Source organism: Nerophis lumbriciformis, linkage group LG20, assembly GCF_033978685.3.
Source record: "Nerophis lumbriciformis linkage group LG20, RoL_Nlum_v2.1, whole genome shotgun sequence".
In the NCBI taxonomy this organism is placed as follows: domain Eukaryota; kingdom Metazoa; phylum Chordata; class Actinopteri; order Syngnathiformes; family Syngnathidae; genus Nerophis; species Nerophis lumbriciformis.
Window position 1 is genome coordinate 27757659 of NC_084567.2, and position 22267 is coordinate 27779925.

Below are 22267 nucleotides of genomic sequence, written 5' to 3' on the forward strand. Positions count from 1 at the left end.
CAACTCATCACCTGGTGATGGGTTGGCTCCGATGGTGGGGGAGGATGTCGGACAGACCTGGCAGGCCCAAACGCATTGTGAGGGTCTGCTGGGAACCTCTAGCACAGTCTCCTGATGAGGGAGGCGCTGGATATTGAGTCCGAGTGGACCATGTTCCGTACTGTTATTGTCGAGGCGGCCGATTGAAGCTGTGGCCGCACGGTGATTGGTGCCTGTCGTGGCGGTAATCCTAGAACCGAGAGGGATGCCGTCAAGATGAAGAAAGAGTCCTATCGAGTCCTTTTGGCTCATGGGACTCCGGAGGCAGCGGACAGGTACCGACAGGCGGTCGCGGAGGCAAAAACTGGGACATGAGAGGAGTTCGGGGAAGCCATGGAAAACGACTTCCGGACGGATTTGAAGCGATTCTGGACCACCATCTTCCGCCTCAGGAAGGGGAAGCAGTGCACTGTCAACACGGTGTATGGTGAAGGATGGTGTGCTGCTGACCTCGACTGCGGATGTTGTGGATCGTTGAGGGAATACTTCGAAGCCCTCCTCAATCCCACCAACACGTCTTCCTATGAGGAAGCAGTGCCTGGGGAATCTGTGGTGGGCTCTCCTATTTCTGGGGCAGAGGTTGCTGAGGTAGTTAAAAAGCTCCTCGGTGGCAAGACCCCGAGGGTGGATGAGGTCCGCCCGGAGTTCTTTAAGGCTATGGATGCTGTGGGGCTGTCTTGGTTGACAAGACTCTGCAACATTGCATGGACATCGGGGGCGGTACCTCTGGATTGGCAGACCGGGGTGGTGGTTCTTGTGTTTAAGAAGGCAAACCGGAGGATGTGTTCCAACTATCGTAGAATCACCCTCCTCAGCCTTCCCGGTAAGGTCTATTCAGGTGTACTGGAGAGGAGGCTACGCCGGATAGTAGAACCTCGGATTCAGGAGGAGCAGTGTGGTTTTTGTCCTGGTCGTAGAACTACCAGCTCTATACTCTCGGCAAAGTCCTTGAGGGTGCATGAGAGTTTGCCCAACCAGCTTTGTGGACTTGGAGAAGGCATTCGACCGTGGCCTTCGGGAAGTCCTGTGGGGAGTGCTCAGAGAGTATGGGGTATCAGACTGTCTGATTTTGGTGGTCAGCTCCCTGTATGATCAGTGGTCCGAAATGAGTTTCCTCGGTCGGGTGGTGGGGCTCTCCCTTGGAGATAGGGTGAGAAGCTCTGTCATCCGGGAGGAGCTAAAAGTAAAACCGCTGCTCCTCCACATGGAGAGGAGCCAGATGAGGTGGTTCAGACATCTGGTCAGGATGACACCCGAACGCCTACCTGGGTAGGTGTTTAGGGCACGTCCGACCGTTAGGAGGCCACGGGGAAGATCCAGGACACGTTGGAGCTGGACGAAGTCACTGGGGAGAAGGAAGTCTGGGCTTCTCTGCTGAGGCTGCTGCCCCTGCGACCCGACCTCAGATAAGCAGAAGAAAATGGATCGATGGATGGAACTATCAGTGTGTCGACTTGTCCAGGGTGTAACCCGCCTTTCGCCCGAATGTAGCTGGGATAGACTCCAGATGGATGGTTGGATGGATGAACAGAAGCTGCTGTCAGTAACATGTCCTTCCAGTCAGTCACTCCCCACCGACTACCAATCCTGAGCTAACGACTGTGCTCTGAGCACGCCCTCACGGGCGTCATTCAACACCAGGCAACAGGCACCACATTTTAAAGACACACACTCTGCTCTCAGGAAACATCTCTGTTCCTAGTGATTAATTACATCTAATGACCTAGTGGTTAGAGTGTCCGCCCTGAAATCGGTAGGTCGTTAGTTAAAACCCCGGCCGAGTCATACCAAAGACTATAAAAATGGGACCTATTACCTCCCTGCTTGGCACTCAGTATCAAGGGTTGGAATTGGGGTTTAAATCACCAAAATGATTCCCGGGCGCGGCCACCGATGCTGCTCACTGCTCCCCTCACCTCCCAGGGGGTGAGGGTGATGGGTCAAATGCAGAGGATAATCTCACCACACCTAGTGTGTGTGTGTGTGTGACAATCATTGGCACTTTAACTTTAACTTAAAGAGTAATCTCATTAATAATTCAGTTACTTTTTTGGCAAACTGTACTTAATTACTTTTTCATTGTAATTTTCCTAACGCTGCTGAGTTGCGCACTCAGGTAATTGTCTGTTTCCACCGCCACTTGCTGCAAAAAGTCCTGGAGCAAATGTCTAGTTGATGGCCCGATTATCTGTTCACTATAGTGTGTTGGATAATTGCAGTAAATTACTTATAAATCTGTAAAATATGTGTGTGACTATAAACAATTGTTTATGGGTACCTTTGACATTTGAACCAATACGCTACAAATTACCAGTGCTTTTGTGTGTTTAATAATAAAATCAAATTTTTTATGTAACATTTAAAAAACATTTGATTATGATAAATGTGCTGTCCAGGTGTTTATATCATATAACATTACCTACAGTCCGCAATGAGTGCTGCTTGAGTGATTGTTTCCTCGCCAAGTGTTTAAGCCGGTGGCACCTCTTAATTTGAAGTAAATCGGTATCCAGTACTAGCGTCGGATATAAAAGTACCGAACAAACACATATACACATTCTGTACATATACATTCACAGTACAAACACTTATACACATTCTGTACATATACAAGTACATATGCATACATACACTTATGCACATAATTACGTTTCATCAAACATATATTAACGTTGTTGCCCTAGGGTAAACTGGGTATAACACATGGCACACTGACAAAGCTTAACCTATTGTTACTATAACAATCTACAAGGTTAATGTAGGTTGCTTCTCTTTCTTCCCCTCCATTTTTCTGCATTCTTTCGTATCTCAAGTTATCATTACGTATATGTATTGTTGCATTTGAACAACTGTATTGTTGATAATAAAGGTAAATTATTGGAATTGTTCATTATCAATAGCGCTATTTCTATTGGTCTTTGTATTGCTCCATTTGTAGTGTAATAATGCTCATTATCATTTCTGTATTATTTTTTATTTTCGCTAACTGCTTATTTGCTATCACTTTTACCATCCTATTTGTACATGTCGTATTTGCTGATGTTGCTCTATTGTTGTTGTTGTTGTGTTTGCTGTTGTTGTTTTTGTCTCTCTGTCTAATCCCCCTCTTGTCCCCACAATTTCCCCCTCTGTCTTCTTTTGTTTCTCTTTCTATCCCCTCCTGCTCCGGCCCGGCTGCACCAAATGATAATATAAATGCATTTAATAAATTAAAATACAAATAAGGCAACAAGAGAAGTACCCTACACTTCTCTTTTGTAAAGTAAATCTGAACAGCCGATATGGGCATCTACATATACTATATGATTTGCCTGAGAAGCTGGACAGGACAAAAAAAAAAAGGTACCGAATTTGGAACCCATCACTAGTATATACAATTATATATTTATAAGAAAAAGTAATCAGACAAAATGTTCATGACCCCCTGCAGTACCTGCACAGAATCCTAAAGGGTTGCGGACCCCCTGTTGAAGACCGCTCTCTGAACAACCCAACAACAACAACAAAAACTGTCATTTGTGAAAAATAGAAGTAAACGTAAAAATATTGTTAGATAATCATTAGATTAGTATCGACTTGAAGCTGATACTGTGATACACTACGCCCAAGCCTAATATGCACATGTTCATTATTATTGTTCAGGGCCACACCTGATCCCACTGCAGCCTTGGAAAGGAGCCTAAGCAGCCTTCATCTGAATGAAAGCAGGGGAGAAATCTCTTTGATACAAGATACTCAGAGCATGCTGGGATCTTATTGGGACGCATCCTTTCAAAGGTCAGAAGTGCTCTTAGAATGCAATAGTTTTGCTGTGTTTGTTTATCAACAATATGAACACCTTGTCTTCAAACAGATCTTACAGGGACTCAATGAAAGATGCACAGTCTAAGGTCCTCCGTTCCACGTCGCTGAGACACAATTTCTCCCCCAATCGTCTCTCTGAGAAGAAAGGCCCTAAAACTATGCCAAAGCCAGACATAGTCATCTCACCATCCCCTCACACTCCAAAGGAGCGCCACGTAGTCGGGCCGGAGACCAGAGGGCCGAGTCCCCCGGCCTTGCCCAGCGTGCCCCCGGTCGGACCTCCTGCTGCCGTGCTGCAAAGCTGCAGGCGCAGACGTCTTACCGCAGATCAGAAGAAACGTTCCAAGTCTGAGAACAACATGAACGAGGTCGGGATTTACGATTCGGAGACCTCGTCTTTCTTCAAGCTTGGAGGAGGTAATTAAAACTCGTAATTATGAACTTGCATATTTTAAACTCTGTAATAGACTTAAATATCTGCCACTCTTTGTGTTGTTTTATGACCCATTTTTAACACTTAACTGTGTTTCTCATTCTCACTACGAGTGGTATTTTTTTAACATTGATATTGTTTAGAGATGTCCGATAATATCGGACTGCCGATATTATCGGCCGATAAATGCTTTAAAATGTAATACCGGAAATTATCAGTATTGTTTCAAAATTATCTGTATCTGTTTCAAAAAGTAAAATTTATGACTTTTTAAACGCCGCTGTGTACACGGACGTAGGGAGAAGGACAGAGCGCCAATAAACCTTAAAGGCACTGCCATTGCGTGCCGGCCCAATCACATAATATCTACGACTTTTCACACACACAAGTGAATGCAAGTCATACTTGGTCAACAGCCATACAGGTCACACTGAGGGTGGCCGTATAAACAACTTTAACATTGTTACAAACATGCGCCACACTGTGAACCCACACCAAACAAGAATGGCAAACACATTTTGGGAGAACATCCGCACCGTAACACAACATAAACACAACAGAACAAATACCCAGAACCCCTTGCAGCACTATCTCTTCCGGGACGCTACAATATACACCCCCCGCTACCCCCTACCCCAAACTCAACCCCACCCCCAACGCCGCCCACCTCAACCTCCTCATGCTCTCTCAGGAGCATGTCCCAAATTCCAAGCTGCTGTTTTGAGACATGTTAAAAAAAATAATGCACTTAGTGACTTCAATAATAAATATGGCAGTGCCATGTTGGCATTTTTTTCCATAACTTGAGTTGATTTATTTTGGAAAACCTTGTTACATTGTTTAATGCATCCAGCGGGGCATCACAACAAAATTAGGCATAATAATGTGTTAATTCCACGACTGTATATATCGGTATCGGTTGATATCGGAATCGGTAATTAAGAGTTGGACAATATCGGATATCGGCAAAAAAGCCATTATCGGACATCTCTAATATTGTTGTTTTATTACACATGATAGCTTATTTTTAAACATAGTTTTTCTCTTTCGTCATGGCAACGAGAGCAATGTGCAAGTTAAATCCAGCGTGACTTATTACTCAGGGTGTTTGCATTTAACTCGCTAAATTAGCACCACCTCCAGACCAATTTCATCACTGCAAGCTTAAAATAACACTCAAATCAACATCCATCAACTCACACTATAGATTTTGCTGTGAAGTAAAACAACCTGCTAGCATCAGGCATCTAACGATGCAGTTAATTTACCATTACAAGTGGTCTTTTCTTCATTTAAATACATGTAATTATTGGTTTACTATTTTTGTTATTGTTTTTGAGTGCAGCTCTAAAAATGTTTCCATTGGCTTTCAGGTAAGTCAGGAGCTTTTACAGTTAAACCCGGCGAACTGACCCTGAATTTTTCAATCTGGCAGAGATGAGTGTGGCGGACCGACGGAAGATGTTTGAACTCGGCTTTTCCAGCAACGCCATGTCAAAGCCCGATTTACGTCAGCTTCAGCATGACGCTCTGGCTCAGTACGTGCAGAGGAAGAGGAGTGCAAAGACAGATGAAGCAAGACAGAGGGTTGGTCCAAGGCCTCTCAATGCGTATCTGCAGTTGGACAACTCGTACCTTTCAGGTGGGTGGATCAAGGCTGAAACTTTGTGTTTTATAGATTAGGACAGTGTTTTTCAACCTTTTTTGAGCCAAAGCACAGCAGAAATCATTAAAAAACAAAACTCAGTTGACAGTAAAAAGTCGTCGTCGCAATTGTTGGATATGACTTTAAACCATAACCAAGCATGCATCAATATAGCTCTTGTCTCAAAGTAGGTGTACTGTCACCACCTGTCACATCCCACCCTGACTTATTTGGAGGTTTTGCTGTTTTCTTGTGTGTAGTGTTTTAGTTCTTGTCTAGTGCTCCTATTTTGGTGGTGGCTGTTTCTCTTTTTTTGGTATTTTCCTGTAGCAGTTTCATGTCTTCCTTTGAGCGATATTTCCGGCATCTACTTTGCTTTAGCAATCAACAATATTTCAGTTGTTTATATCCTTCTTTGTGGGGACATTGTTGATTGTCATGTCATGTTCGGATGTACTTTGTGGACACCGTCTTTGCTCCACAGTAAGTCTTTGCTGTCGTCCAGCATTGTGTTTTTGTTTACTTTGTAGCAAGTTCAGTTTTTGTTTTGTTCTGCATAGCCTTCCCTAAGCTTCAATGCCTTTTCTTAGGGGCACTCACCTTTTGTTTATTTTTGGTTTAAGCATTAGACATCTTTTTACCTTCACACTGCCTCCCTCTGTTTCCGACATCTACAAAGCAATTAGCTAACTGCTGCCACCTACTGATATGGAAGAGTATAAAACGGTTACTCTGCTGAGCTCTAGACAGCACAGAAACTTTACAACAACACATCATTTGCAGATTATAATTACTGGTTTGCAAAAAATATTTTTAACCCTAATAGGGGAAATTAGATAATCTCCCACAGCACAGTGGTTGAAAAACACTGGATTAGGGTCGCTCAGATAGACGATAGAGATTTTAATACTGTTGCTGTATTGTAATAATGCATGTTGATGACACATTTTAGCTGTGTCCTACAAATCTGACAGCGACAAGCAAACAGCCGCGTCCTCAACGCAATGCAACGTCCTCGTGAGCGAACTTGTGGCTAATGTCCCTTCACAGTAGTAGTCACTAATGCTCGCCTCGATCGCAACGGTTCAGTTCAGTTCAGTTTCATTTTATTTTGAACATGCATACAATGCAATGTAATGCATCACACAGTTCCAGTTGTTTCATTACAGCACGTCCGAAAAGGAGTAGGAAGAAGCAGAGCTTATTTAATCCTACCCCTTTTCATACCATATCAGTTTTATCCAATTTTCTTGTTCTAGGTAACAGAACAGTGAACAGATAAATAATAAATAAATAATGTACCATAGTAAACGTACAAATATTAAATACATAAATAATCTTTGTCTCAATAAACAACAAATAAAGTTACTTGCAAGTACCATTATCACCGGAAGCAATGAAATAGCTGAAGATGCGACAGTACACACCCTATCAAATTAAGGCCCGGGAGCCACACGCGGCCCGTTAAGCTTCACAATAGTCCAGGACATGACTCACCCACTACACCAATACATCATCCCACTACCATCAGGGCGCAGGTACAGAACTATCTAATTCCGGAGGGCCCGCCTCGGGAAAAGCCTTATCCCTGCAGCTATAGCCGCCCTTAACAGCAGGCCCGGCCGACCTGTCTAACAAGCCTGTAAATGTGTTGGTCATGTATGATGTCTTTTTGTTATTTTTGTTCGTGATGTGTAATGTCTATTGTTTAAATGTACGGCAGTGAAAAGCAATTTCCCCAACGGGGACCAATAAATCTAAATCTAATCTTCAATCTGGCCCGCCGGACATTCCCAAATAATTTTTTTAGAGCTTTAAGATCAAAACTGTGCAGTGATGTTTCCAAATTACCGTACGTCTTGAACTATACAAAGTATTTCAATGGTTGGAATCTGCGCTTTTGCATGATATACTAGTTGCTATGGTAATCTAAGTCACAGCAGCTCAGACGAGGCACCAAGCAGTGTGGGTGTGGAGCGTTTCCACAGAGTGTTTCCAGAGCGGCAAGCCTAAAATGCGGGTGTCAAGGACAGACGCGGAAGGGGATTATTACAACAAAGTTCTAAAGCTTAGTGATATATCAGATGCATCAACTACTCAGTGGCCTAGTGGTTAGAGTGTCCGCCCTGAGATCGGTAGGTTGTGAGTTCAAACCCCGGCCGAGTCATACCAAAGACTATAAAAATGGGACCCATTACCTTCCTGCTTGGCACTCAGCATCAAGGGTTGGAATTGGGGGGTTGAATCACCAAAAATGATTCCCTGGTGCGGCCACCTCTGCTGCTCCCAGGGGGGTGATCAAGGGTGATGGGTCAAATGCAGAGAATAATTTCGCCACACCTAGTGTGTGTGTGACAATCATTGGTACTTTAACTTGAACTTAAATAGTAGGTGGGGGTTTTTTTTACCCTTCGCGTTCATATTTCGCTGTGTTTGTTGCATTTTTGTTGATTGTAAAATATGTCGATCGAGAGGGGGTGTGACGTTCATATGTTGTCAATATTGAGTGTTTTATCGTTCATAGTTAACAGTGTAAATCCCAAATTCTTTATTTTCATGTTAAATTCTGGGTGTCACATTCAGTAAAAAAAATTTAAAATTCCATTATTTTTATAAGGCGGTCTGTCATAACGTTTTTAGCATTCAGACATTATTGTGAGGTTTTGTATCAGTGTTCCTAAAAATCGATATACCGGCCCCCAGATACATTTTTTTCTCTAAATGTGGCCTCCGAGTCAAAATAATTGCCCAGGCCTGCCCTAGGAGAATAAAATAAGGCCAAGCGGGCGAATTTAATACAAATTGATGCAAATAACGACAGTAACGATACCAAGTATGGTATCAGTCTATGGTTACAGTGATTAAATCAATAGTTTTTACTATCAGAAAATAATTTTTTGCAATTTTTGTTGTCGTTCTTAAATTCTGGAAATAAGTCCCTGGACCCAGGAGTAGTTTAAGGGAAACAACTAAATGATTTAAATCAGAGCTAATAGTACATTTTGCTTATGTTTACTTATTTTGCAGTTTGGCTTTATTTTGCTTATAGTATGTAATAAAAATGAAAAAGGTTATATTATTAATATTAAATTGATATTGGTACACTGCCATTCTGTCTTTTTCTTGGTTTATAATTGTGAATAAAAACGTAATCGTTGGAAATATGAAGTATCAGCATTGGTATGACCAGTACTGCCCATGCAACTACTTGGTATTGAATCGATGCCCACATTCGTAGTATCGCCCAAAACTAATGTAATGTATCCAAACAACAGAATAATAAGTGCTTATTACATTTTAACAGAAGTGTAGATAGACACATGTTACAACAGAAAGTAGCCAGATTGAGAGAGGATAATATAACAATGTATTTTGTGCTCACGTACATGTAAGGTGAGGACGGATCAACCCATGTATCGGTAGTGTCAATACCAAGGGTAGTATCAGTATATGATCGATTATAAAGAATTACTCACATATTTCAATTTTCACAAAGTAATTTTTGTAGTTTTTTACAAACATTAAATGAGAAAATAATAATACAGGAAATGATGCAATATGTTGCTGCTTACTAAATTTAGAGCCTTTACAACTCGTTTTGAAGTGTTTTTATTGTCATTTACATACCAAATAATAAATTGTATTATTTGGTATGTAATTAAAATTAAAATTAAAATTCAATATAAAAATAAAATAATAATAAAATTAAAATGTATTATTATTATTACATAATACATATATCGTTATCACAGGAGGGTGCAATCTAAATCGTGATATAGATTTTCGGACATATCAGCCATCCTTATTATAGGTATATGTCATTCTTGCGGGGCCCTTATATTCTCAAAATGTACTAAGACCTCTCTATGTGCTCTCTACTCTTTCTATTATGCAGACACCATCAGCCTCTCATCCACGTCCAGTCTGCTCTCTCTCCAGGACCCTAACCCCAGCCAAAGTATTTTCTCAAGTGAGCGGCCTCACATATCTTCTTCCCCTTCAGCTGACATGAGAAACCTTCCGCCCAACTTCCACCACCCAGGCAGGGCAACCACCCCGAGGCCGCCACCACAATTCCCAAGGTAGTAAGAGTGGAACACCCGAAGTAATTTTTTTCATCAAATTACGCCATTGGAATCCACTTATGTGGACAACCTGTCTACTGTATGTCGACTAACTCATCCATTGGTCAAGCACCTGCGTTGGCATAAAACTACCCTATTTTTCGGACTATAAGGCGCACTTAAAATCCTTTCATTTTCTCAAAACTCGACAGTGCGCCTTATAATCCGGTGCGTCTAATGTACGGAACAATTTTGGTTGTGCTTGCCGACCTCGAAGCTATTTTTATTTGGTACATGGTGAAATGATAAGTGTGACCAGTAGATAGCAATCACACATGAGATATACGTGTAGACTGCAATATGACTCAAGTAAACAACACCAACATTTTATATGTTCCATTGAAAATATAGAACATTACACACGGCGCTCAACAATCTGTCAAAATGTTTTAGTACGACTTTGGTAAGCTATGAAGCCGCACCGCTTGATGGATTGTACTGAGCTTCGACATATGAGTATTATTATGGTGTGTGTATAAGGTAAGACATATTATCTGGCGTTTAGTTTCGCAATATTATGCAAAAGCAACTTTTCTTACCTTGTGGTACCTGCTGATCTGTATTTGGGATCTGCATAAGTCCTGAAAAAATTTGCGCGCGTCCGCCTTTGTAGCCCGTAGCGACGCCGTTGTCGATCAGTTTCTTCTTTTTCTCTATCTTCTTGTTATGGGACATTCACCCTCTGCTGTTGCCATTTCTATTATAAAGTAGTGTAAAGTTCTTACTTATATCTTATATAAACTCGCCATGAAAAGGCTAAAACATACCGGTGTAGTGAGTTTGCATTATTCACCCAAGAAACTTTAGTTATTAGAGAATTCCGGTCGGACCGTTTTTGACGGGACACATTTCCGGCGTTGTTATTGCACTAGTGAGCCACGGATGAGGAGATGCTGCTCCGTTATTGATTTAAGTAAAGTCTAAATGCCATTAAAACAATTAGCTCCATCTTTTGACACTTCTTCCACTCCCGTCCTTGCACGCTACACCGCTACAACAAAGATGACGGGGAGAAGACGCTGCCGAAAGTGAGCCACGTAAATAAGACCGCCCACAAAACGGCGCATCCGGAAGCGGCTTGAAGATGATCTGTAAAACATAATCTATGCAACATTTTGACCAAAGAACCACCATTACATGTTATGTAGACCACAAGGAAGTGTTTTACATTTAGAAAAAAATAATAATAATATGACCCCTTTAATGCGCCTTATAATCCGGTGCGCCCAATGGTCCGGAAAATACGGTAGTCATTTCTGAAGAAAATTGGTCACTTTATGTCAAAATGTCTTCATGGTTACAGCGAAGCAGCATGAAATGACAACAGCAACATAACTCTTGTCTAGTTACACCGCATTAACTTCCTGTTCAGTGCAAAGCAGGCTTCAAAATAAAAGTATGGCAGTATTAACTAACAAAATAGACCCGTTTATTCATTTGTTGAGGAAATTATGCAGAGTAATACGCGCTTTCCTTTGTCAAAAACATCCCAAAAAGTCGCTAGATTTGTCGCTTTGGCGAAACAAAGTCATTAAAAGGAGTTGGAATATCACTAAATTTAGTGAGAAAACACACACCTCAGCGCAGTGATGCCAACTTGTAATGTAATGTGACATAACGGTATTATTCTCTCTATATTAAAGATTTTGCAGGTTATAAATCTAAATTTACAGCATAAGACGAATACAGCGAAAGAGACCTACCTTACGTTGCCTCTGATTGGTTTGTATTGCGTTCGTGCCTTCAGTGGTTGGTTAGACGAAGGCACAGAGGATTGATGGCCTGGTCTGGGATTGGTTACCTCGGTCATCAGAGTTACTAGAACTCCGGCAAGCTGCGAGGACAGAAGTTTATTATAATGAGAAAAATAAATATAGAGTAGTGAATGGGGAAGGTAATCATGAGAAATGTCAAGTGTGGCATGAGAAAGAGTTAAATTGCATGACTGTCACGCTCAAAGTGTGAAGCTTGGCAGCTTTGGTCAATACCAAGTGTAGTATCAGTATATGATCCATACTTAGACTTAGACAAACTTTATTGATCCACAAAGGAAATTGTCTACACAGTAGCTCAGTTACAAAGGATGGAAAAGGTAATGCAGGTGTAAAGTAGACAAAAAATGTACCATAGTAGCAATATAAAATATAACATATATGTAATATTTACATATTATATATACAGTGTATAACATATACTGATATATTATTATATTATTGTGGAAGTCGCTTCCTAGCAGCTCCACTGTAGACACGACACAAGAGCCAAGCGTGCAGGTTTAACAAAGTTTTAATGTTTTTCACAAGATCTTTTCAAAATGTCTTTCAGCATGTCGTGACGTTGCCGTCAGTCCCAATCCTCTCTCCTGCTCTGCTCCCGGCCGCTTACTGTTAAAGACAACAGAAGATTAGATTAACACGTACCACCTGTGAAATCTAATCACCTGCCAGCTGTGTCTCGCCGTCAGCACATGCCCCGCCCCTGCCCGCTGGTGCTCGTCCTCAGTACCATTGGACAGCGGCGGTGACTTTTGCTCCTGCAGGCGCGCTGATCGCACTTTCCCTTCACAATTATATTATATTTGTATTAAATATGTACAATATATAACAAATACCAATTACCATGTACAATATTACAGTACATAAATACTAAATAATTACTTATGTATTTATATTTTCAAAAATAATTGTTTGTGTTTTAAAATAATTCACTGGACACAGGAGGACTTTGAGGGCAAAGAGCAAAGGATTTAAAAGAGTTGTACCGTATTTTTCGGAGTATAAGTCGCTCCGGAGTATAAGTCGCACCGACCGAAAATGAATAATAAAGAACATATATAAGTCGCACTGGAGTATAAGTCGCATTTTTTGGGGAAATTTATTTGATAAAACCCAACACCAAGAATAGACATTTGAAAGGCAATTTAAAATAAATAAAGAATAGTGAACAACAGGCTGAATAAGTGTACGTTATATGAGGCATAAATAACCAACTGAGAACGTGCCTGGTATGTTAATGTAACATATTATGGTAAGAGTCATTCAAATAACTATAACATATAGAACATGCTATACGTTTACCAAACAATCTGTCACTCCTAATCGCTAAATCCCATGAAATCTGATACGTCTAGTCTCTTACGTGAATGAGCTAAATAATATTATTTGATATTTTACGGTAATGTGTTAATAATTTCACACATAAGTCGCTCCTGAGTATAAGTCGGAACCCCCGGCCAAACTATGAAAAAAACTGCGACTTATTGTCCGAAAAATACGGTAGATAGTATTTTTTACTTTTGTGTAGTTATTGTGTATTATTGAATTTATTTTTCTCAAACAATCGTATGTAATAAAAGAGACTAAGGAACTAGTTTAAATATTGTGTTGATATTATTCAACTGTCAAACATTTACAGTTATTACTTGTGATCAGCCAATCTCACTCAATAATGCATAAGTGAGATAACAATGCATATTGAAAATCAATAGTATAAAAAAAAAAATATCTGAAAATCCCCAAATTTTTGGTTTCAGTCATCAAGTCCACTGTATTAATATTGTTTCATGACGCCTGTTCTTGTTGTCCCCTTAGCGGTGACTCTCCACCTGAGCACCACACCTCCATCACGCACCTCCCTCATAACTTCATCTCTGGGGCGGACACCGGCAGACACGGTCCGTTTGCAGGTGAAAACTCACCACCACAGAAAGCAGAGCCTCAGCAGGACTCAGGAGGGCCCAAGCAGCAGAGTTCAACATTGCGGGGTTCGAGAAAGTCTGCCTCTGTCGAGGATCTTTTGGAGCGATCGGAAGAAAAACATCCTCATGCCTCTCGTTCCCGCTCATCAACCACTGTGGAAATGCTGAAGCAGGTAATACAGCCGCCCTATTATATATTAGAGGTGTCCCGATCCGATACTGTTTTTATTTATAATATCAGTCCGATATTAGCAAAAAAAACAATGACAAATGTGTTTGTCATTCTTGTTTGGTGTGGGTTCACAGTGTGGCGCATATTTGTAACAGTGTTAAAGTTGTTTATATGGCCACCCTCAGTGTGATCTGTATGGCTGTTGACCAAGTATGCATGCATTCACTTGTGTGTGTAAAAAGCCGTAGATATTATGTGATTGGGCCGGCATGCAAAAGGCAGTGCCTTTAAGGTTTATTGGCGCTCTGTACTTCTCCCTACGTCCGTGTACCACTGCGTGGAGCGGCGTTTTAAAAAGTCATAAATTTTACTTTTTGAAACCGATACCGATAATTTTCAATATTACATTTTAAAGCATTTATCGGCAGCCCAATATTATCGGACATCTCTAGTAATAAGTGTCCTTAACTGAACAATATTGAAGTCTAAAACCGCAAATTTTCAATATCAACACGTATCAAATAATTATGGTTGCATATTACTTACATATACAAAGTCTCCGAGGGAGAAGCGTATTAGAAAGTATCCAGTAACAGACGTGTACGCATCATTCAACTGACTTTGTCATGAGCTTGACCTAATTTAATCATTGTGGCCACTAGGTGTTGCCAACAAAAAAACAATTAACACTTCAAAAGCATACATTTCTCATAAAGTTGTGTTTTTCATACCTACCATTGGTTTCTGATATCATACTGGAATAATCTCGGTATTGGTCAATCCTCAAGGCTCCAATATCGGTATCAAATCAGAAGTGAAAAACACCCCTAGGACAGCCCCTATATATGTATGCATACTATATACAGTATATATATATATATATATATATATATATATATACAGTATGTATGTATGGTCAAGGTTTCTGTGGTTTATCCGTTATACAGTGCTCAATACCGGAATATACGTTAGGTCAGGAAAAAACACAGAGGCTATATCATCCCTACAAGCCTGTTTCGCAGGTTTCCCTGCTCGTCAGGGGATTTTATAAAATAAAATAAAATGATATGAAATAGCCTCTGTGTTTTTTCCTGACCCAACGTATATTCCGCTCTACCCCGGCATTGAGCACTGTATAACGGATAAACCACAGAAACCGTGACTATATATATATATATATATATATATATATATATATATATATTTATATATATATATATATATATATATATATATATAGGTCAAAGGAAAACTGCACTTTTTTTTTTTACAAATTTGCCCATCATCCACAATCTTTATATGAGACACGAACACGTCCTTCTCTTCTCTGTGCGATATAAATAGTAAAAAACTTCTAGTACCAGCCGGATAACAATGCAGGTAATTGGGATTTACCAATTCTGCCTATAAAGCCCTCTAAAAAAATTCCAACAAAAGTTTTATACACATGCTTTAGGTATGTACTGTATGTATTGTAGTGATACAGACATTTATGATCAAATGTAATTTTTTACAATGTTTTGGTTATTTTAGGCATTACCGTAACTTATTTCCTGAGCAAATTACATTCACAGAGTACATCGCAACAAACGCTATATACTTATATTTTAGAGCCTGAAAATAGGGAGGATGAGCAACAAGTTTTAGGAGCTGGGTGCTAAGCAGATCTAGCTGTAGTGAAATAAACCATTGTCCTCGCGTTGGCATGTAGCACATGTATACGTTTAATCAATAACATAACATAACAGTGAGTTACAATGTCCATTCTCACTGGGTTAGAAGTAGGAATCTTTGGGCACTTCACGATTCTATTACGATTCAGGAGCTACGATTGGATTAAAAATCGATAATTGATGCATCTTTATTTTATATGTATTGATGTAGATTTACATTTCTTTTCGTTTCACTAAATAAACGTTTATCACTTGCAACTTTTAAAAACAGTGCACTTGTAATAAGAAACAGTTAAATTAATTCCCATTACATGTATTATGTTATATGTGTGCAAAACTGTAGTCAGCCAAATTTTAGAACTGTCTGCATTACTTTATTTACAATATATACAGTCGTGGTCAAAAGTTTACGTACACTTTTAAAGAACATAATGTCATGGCTGTCTTGAGTTTCCAATCATTACTACAACTCTTATTTTTTTGTGATAGAGTGATTGGAGCACATACTTGTTGGTCACAAAAAACATTCATGAAGTTTGGCTCTTTTATGAATTTATTATGGGTCTACTGAAAATGTGACCAAATCTGCTGGGTCAAAAGTATACATACAGCAATGTTAATATTTGGTTACATGTCTCTTGGCAAGTTTCACTGCAATAAGACGCTTTTGGTAGCCATCCACAAGCTTCTGGTTGAATTTTTGACCACTCCTCTTGACAAAATTGACGCAGTTCGGCTAAATTTGTTGGTTTTCAGAAATGGACTTCTTTCTTCAGCATTGTTCATGGCAAGGCCATTCTAAATCCTTAATTCTAGCCTGATTTAGCCATTCCTTTACCACTTTTGACGTGTGTTTGGGGTCATTGTCCTGTTGGAACACTCAACTGCGCCCAAGACCCAACCTCCGGGCTGATGATTTTAGGTTGTCCTGAACAATTTGGAGGTAATCCTCCTTTTTCATTGTCCCATTTACTCTCTGTAAAGCACCAGTTCCATTGGCAGCAAAACAGAGCATAATACTACCACCACCATGCTTGACGGTAGGGATGGTGTTCCTGGGATTAAAGGCCTCACCTTTTCTTCTCCAAACATATTCCTGGACATTGTGGGCAAACAGCTCAATTTTAGTTTCATCTGACCACAGAACCTTCCTCCAGAAGGTCCTATCTTTGTCCATGTGATGTCAGATGAAACAAAAATTGAGCTGTTTGGCCACAATACCACAACAAGTGAATCATATTGCCTGCATTGGTTATCTATTTAGAATGCACAGAAAAGAGAAAAACGTGTGTCCTCGTGTCACATAGGGATTGTGAATGATAGGCAAAATTCCCAAAAAAAGTGCACTTTTCCTCTTGGGTATTTTTCTCAGCTTGGTATGGTTGCTTGAAAAGATTGCAGTGTTATGTTCCAATACTGTATGTTTTGGATGAAACGACAAATCTTTGCGATAATCATGGCTCTGCTGGCTTTGTCATTAAATAGGACTAACATTTAGCTTTGGGGACAATTTGTCCAGAGTTGCACAGGAAACAAACACAGTCAGTGTTTCCTGCATGGTGCCAGGGAGCTGCCGATGGTGTCTGGGTGCTGTCTGATATGGCTGATAGGACAGATACAGCACACGTACACACACGTATACATACGCCATCCTCCTGTCCTTGATGGACGGCAATAAAAGGTGAACTTGAACTTTATCAGCGTGACCAATGTCACATGAACATTGTTTTATTTGAGAAGGACAAACTTTCTTACAGTTTGTCTTTGCAATGGACAGATTTTTTTTAAGAAACACAAGGGAACTGCACATTTTTTGGAATTTTGCCTAACGTTCACAATCCTTATGTATGACAAGAACACATATTTGTTTTTTAATAAATTCTAAATAGTAAATACATATGATCAGAAGTCTGCTTACTAATCTATTTTGCCAACAAGCCCTTAAAAAAATCCAAAAGCCTCCATTAGGGTTTTATATACATATTGTAAGTATATATGTAATGTAGTATCGGACCTATTTATCATAACATTTCATATTTACGTATTTTGATCATTTTAAGTAAGGATGTCCGATAATGGCTTTTTTTGCCAATATCCGATATTCCGATATTGTCCAACTCTTAATTACCGATACCGATATCAACCGATACAGATATATACGGTCGTGGAATTAACACATTATTATGCCTAATTTGGACATCCAGGTATGGTGAAGATAAGGTCCCTTTTAAAAATAAAAAAAAATAAGATAAATAAATTAAAAACATTTTCTTGAATAAAAAAGAAAGTAAAACAATATAAAAACAGTTACATAGAAACTAGTAATTAATGAAAATTTGTAAAATTAACTGTTAAAGGTTAGTACTATTAGTGGACCAGCAGCACACACAATCATGTGTGCTTACCGACTGTATCCCTTGCAGACTGTATTGATATATATTGATGTATAATGTAGGAACCAAAATATTAATAACAGAAAGAAACAACCCTTTTGTGTGAATGAGTGTAAATGGGGGAGGGAGGTTTTTTGGGTTGGTGCACTAATTGTAAGTGTATCTTGTGTTTTTTATGTTGATTTAATAAATTAAAAAAAACAAAAAAAAAAAACAATATCGATAATAAAAAAAACGATACCGATAATTTCCGATATTACATTTTAAAGCATTTATTGGCCGATAATATCGGCAGGCCGATATTATCGAACATCTCTTATTTTAAGCATACACGGCGCATTAATTTAAAAAACGCATCACATTTGCTTTTTTTTCCTCAACATCATCAGTGATTATTACTCACTGCAGACTTCATGAGAGCCAACAAACATAATAAAACATCACACACTGTACAATGTCCGCTGTCATTAGGATGCCGACTAATAGGATGGTGTTATAGTCCCGTTTAGATCAAGAATGACTCATAATCATGGCAAATAGAAGTGTCTTTTTGTGTCGTTCTCGCCATTTTCAGGTCTAAATTGGCTGTCAAAGTGTACCAACATGTCAGAATGCATCCTCGTCCCTCTACTATTAAGATGAGAGGCATGATTTATGAACTACAGTAAACTTTGACGAGCAAGGAAGCAAGGAATCAGCCTACCACTCGATGATGTCAGTATAGGCCCATAAGTTTGTGATCAAGGCGCCGCGTTTTTTCTATTTATTTATTTTATTGGGTTTTATGGGCGGAATAGAGGAACCTCCCATTGACTCTGTGTAAGATGACTTTTATTTACTATTATTATCAAGTTAGGATGCATAAAAAAGTACATTGATGATAGGCAAAATTCCACAAAAAAGTGCAATTCCCCTTTGAGCAACACAATACAGTATATATTCACCAGCGCCAAATTGAAAAAGTTCCAACGCTTTAACTCATACTTGCCAACCGTCCCGGATTTTCCGGGAGACTCCCGAAATTCAGCGCCTCTCCCGAAAACCTCCCGGGACAAATTTTCTCCCGAAATTCAGGCGGACTCAGGTCCTCATGGACCTGAGTCCAGCTAACCCACAACATAAACAGCATACCTGCCCAATAACGTTACAACTGTAGAATGATGGAGGGCGAGTTCTTGGTTTCTTATGTGGGTTTATTGTTAGGCAGTTTCATTAACGTCCTCCCAGCGCGGCAACAACACACAACAACAACAGTCACGTTTTTGTATACCGTAAAGCAGTTCGTCTGCCGTAAACAGCAATGTTGTGACACTCTTAAACAGGACAATACTGCCATCTAGTGCATTTGATGAAAGCACTTTTGTGCGTGCCACACAGCAATGCATCATCAGAGAGGGTGTTCAGCATGGTTCGAAAAATAGTGACAGAGAATAGAACAAGGATGGACAATTCAACCCTTAACTCAACAATGAGTAGATGAGTGTTATGTGTGTGTATATGTGTAAATAAATGAACACTGAAATTCAAGTATTTATTTTATATATAATAAAATAAATATATATATATACGTATGTATACAAATATGTGTTCTTGTCATACATAAGGATTGTGAACGTTAGGCAAAATTCCAAAAAATGTGCAGTTCCCTTGTGTTTCTTAAAAAAAATCTGTCCATTGCAAAGACAAACTGTAAGAAAGTTTGTCCTTCTCAAATAAAACAATGTTCATGTGACATTGGTCACGCCGATAAAGTTCAAGGGTGAAGTGTCTTGCTCAGGACACAACGGACATGACGAGGTTGGTAATAGGTGGGGATTGAACCAGGGACCCTCGGGTTGCGCACGGCCACTCTTCCACTGCGCCACGCTTTAACCGAAACTTTAAAATAATGTGTCCCGATACAACTTTTTGACTTTCAATACGATACCAATATTGCAGACCTAACTATTGGCCGATACCAATATCAACACAAATATATACTTTTTACTCGGGTTGTCGAAAGTATACTTGAATACTAACAATACACTTTTTACATAATGAGCCGCATCAATTCACGGTACGTGAGCACTGAGTCAGCACCGAATAAAAATGCAGACTGTTTGTATGATCCAGTGTTTTCATATATTCATTTATTCATGAAGTTCTGTTACAAATGTAAATTTGATGCTTCCACTTCGCCCTCGCTCATCATTAACTTAGAATTTAATGGCAGCAACACATTGCAAAAAAGTTGGCACGGGGGCATTTTTACCACTGTGTTACATGGCCTTTCCTTTTAACAACACTCAGTAAACGTTTGGGAACTGAGGAGACCAATTTTTGAAGCTTTTCATGTGGAATTCTTTCCCATTCTTGCTTGATGTACAACTTAAGTTGTTCAAAAGTGCGGGGTCTCCGTTGTGGTATTTTAGGCTTCATAATGCACCACACATTTTCAATGGGAGACAGGTCTGGACTACAGGCAGGCCAGTCTAGTACCCGCACTCTTTTACTATGAAGCCACGCTGTTGTAACACGTGGCTTGGCATTGTCTTGCTGAAATAAGCAGGGGCGTCCATGATAATGTTTCTTGGATGGCAGCATATGTTGCTCCAAAACCTGTATGTACCTTTCAGCATTGATGGTGCCTTCACAGATGTGTAAGTTACCCATGCCTTGAGCACTAATACACCCCCATACCATCACAGATGCTGGCTTTTCAACTTTGCGCCTATAACAATCTGGATGGTTCTTTTCCTCTTTGTTCTGGAGGATACGACGTCCACAGTTTCCAAAAACAATTTGGCGTCCATGAAAAAGACATTGCTTGGATGGCAATTATGTTGCTCCAAAACCTGTATGTAACTTTCAGCATTATTGATGCCTTCACAGATGTGTAAGTTACCCATGCTTAGAACATTCTGGATGGTTCTTTTCTTCTTTGGTCCAGAGGACACGACGTCCACAGTTTCCAAAAACAATTTGAAATGTGGACTCGTCAGACCACAGAACAGTTTTCCACTTTGCATCAGTCCATTTTAGATGAGCTCGGGCCCAGCGAAGCCGGCGGCGTTTCTGGGTGTTGTTGATAAATTGGCTTTCGCTTTGCATAGTAAAGTTTTAACTTGCACTTACAGATGTAGCGACGAACTGTAGTTACTGACAGTGGTTTTCTAAAGTGCTCCTGAGCCCATGTGGTGATATCCTTTACACACTGATGTCGGTTTTTGATGCAGTACCGCCTGAGGGATCCAAGGTCACGGGCATTCAATGTTACGTGCAGTGATTTCTCCAGATTCTCTGAACCTTTTGATGATATTACAGAAATCCCTAAATTCCTTGCAATATCTCGTTGAGAAATGTTGTTCTTAAACTGTTCGACAATTTGCTCACGCATTTGTTGACAAAGTGGTGACCCTCGCCCCATCCTTGTTTGTGAATGACTGAGCATTTCATGGAAGCTGCTTGTATACCCAATCATGGCACCCACCTGTTCCCAATTAGCCTGTTCACCTGTGGGTGTTTTCCAAATAAGTGTTTGATGAGCATTCCTCATCTTTTTTGCCACTTGTGCCAGCTTTTTTGAAACATGTTGCAGCCATTAAATGCCAAATGAGCTAATATTTGCAAAAAATAACAAAGTTTGACAGTTCGAACGTTAAGTATCTTGTCTTTGCAGTCTATTCAATTGAATATAAGTTGAAAAGGATTTGCAAATCATTGTATTCTCTTTTTATTCACGATTTACACAACGTGCCAATAACTGGTTTTGGGTTTTGTATTAAAAGTGAAAGAGTGGTGTAACTTGGGTCATGCATTTATTCAATCGTCAAAAACAAGCGGTCACAAAAGTATTTGCTGTGCGAGTGAGAGCAGAGATCCGCCACCACAAGCCCAGGGAGTGTACATGACCACAGCATGCAGAAAACCTCCAGTATCAAGCAACCCAACTTTTATGTCCTCCATAATATGCTAAGAAAACACATATTAGAGGCACTCTTATGTTTGGCAACATTTTGAACACAACTGATTTACTTATTTCCCCAGGAAGGCCGAGTAATATTGGTACGGTATCGTAAGTGAAAAAGTTGTATTGTATACGTGAAGCAGGAGCAACACGTATACATGAGTCAAAGATCGTCATTCTCATTATAACATACCAAAATCGCATGTCAAAGATCTTCTATACGACAAGACTGTTCTGCAATGTTTTGGGATCTGCTGCATTAAAGCAGTTCGTCTCACACAAGTTTTGAACTGAACTTGTAGGCCAGTCAGACATCATCCATGTGCCAGTGACTACTTCTG

General features: G+C 39.9%; 1 protein-coding gene across 4 annotated transcripts in view; it reads left to right on the top strand.

Moving 5' to 3' along the window:
* shroom3 (shroom family member 3) overlaps positions 1-22267 on the top strand; it is a 214528-nt gene that overhangs the window by 158216 nt on the left and 34045 nt on the right. For all 4 annotated transcript variants that reach the window (XM_061980735.2, XM_061980737.2, XM_072915338.1 and 1 more), the window contains 5 exons: positions 3682-3816; positions 3893-4260; positions 5712-5918; positions 9817-10003; positions 13636-13915. In XM_061980735.2, coding sequence (XP_061836719.2) covers positions 3682-3816; positions 3893-4260; positions 5712-5918; positions 9817-10003; positions 13636-13915 — 1177 coding nt within the window. The remainder of the gene's footprint in view (positions 1-3681; positions 3817-3892; positions 4261-5711; positions 5919-9816; positions 10004-13635; positions 13916-22267) is intronic.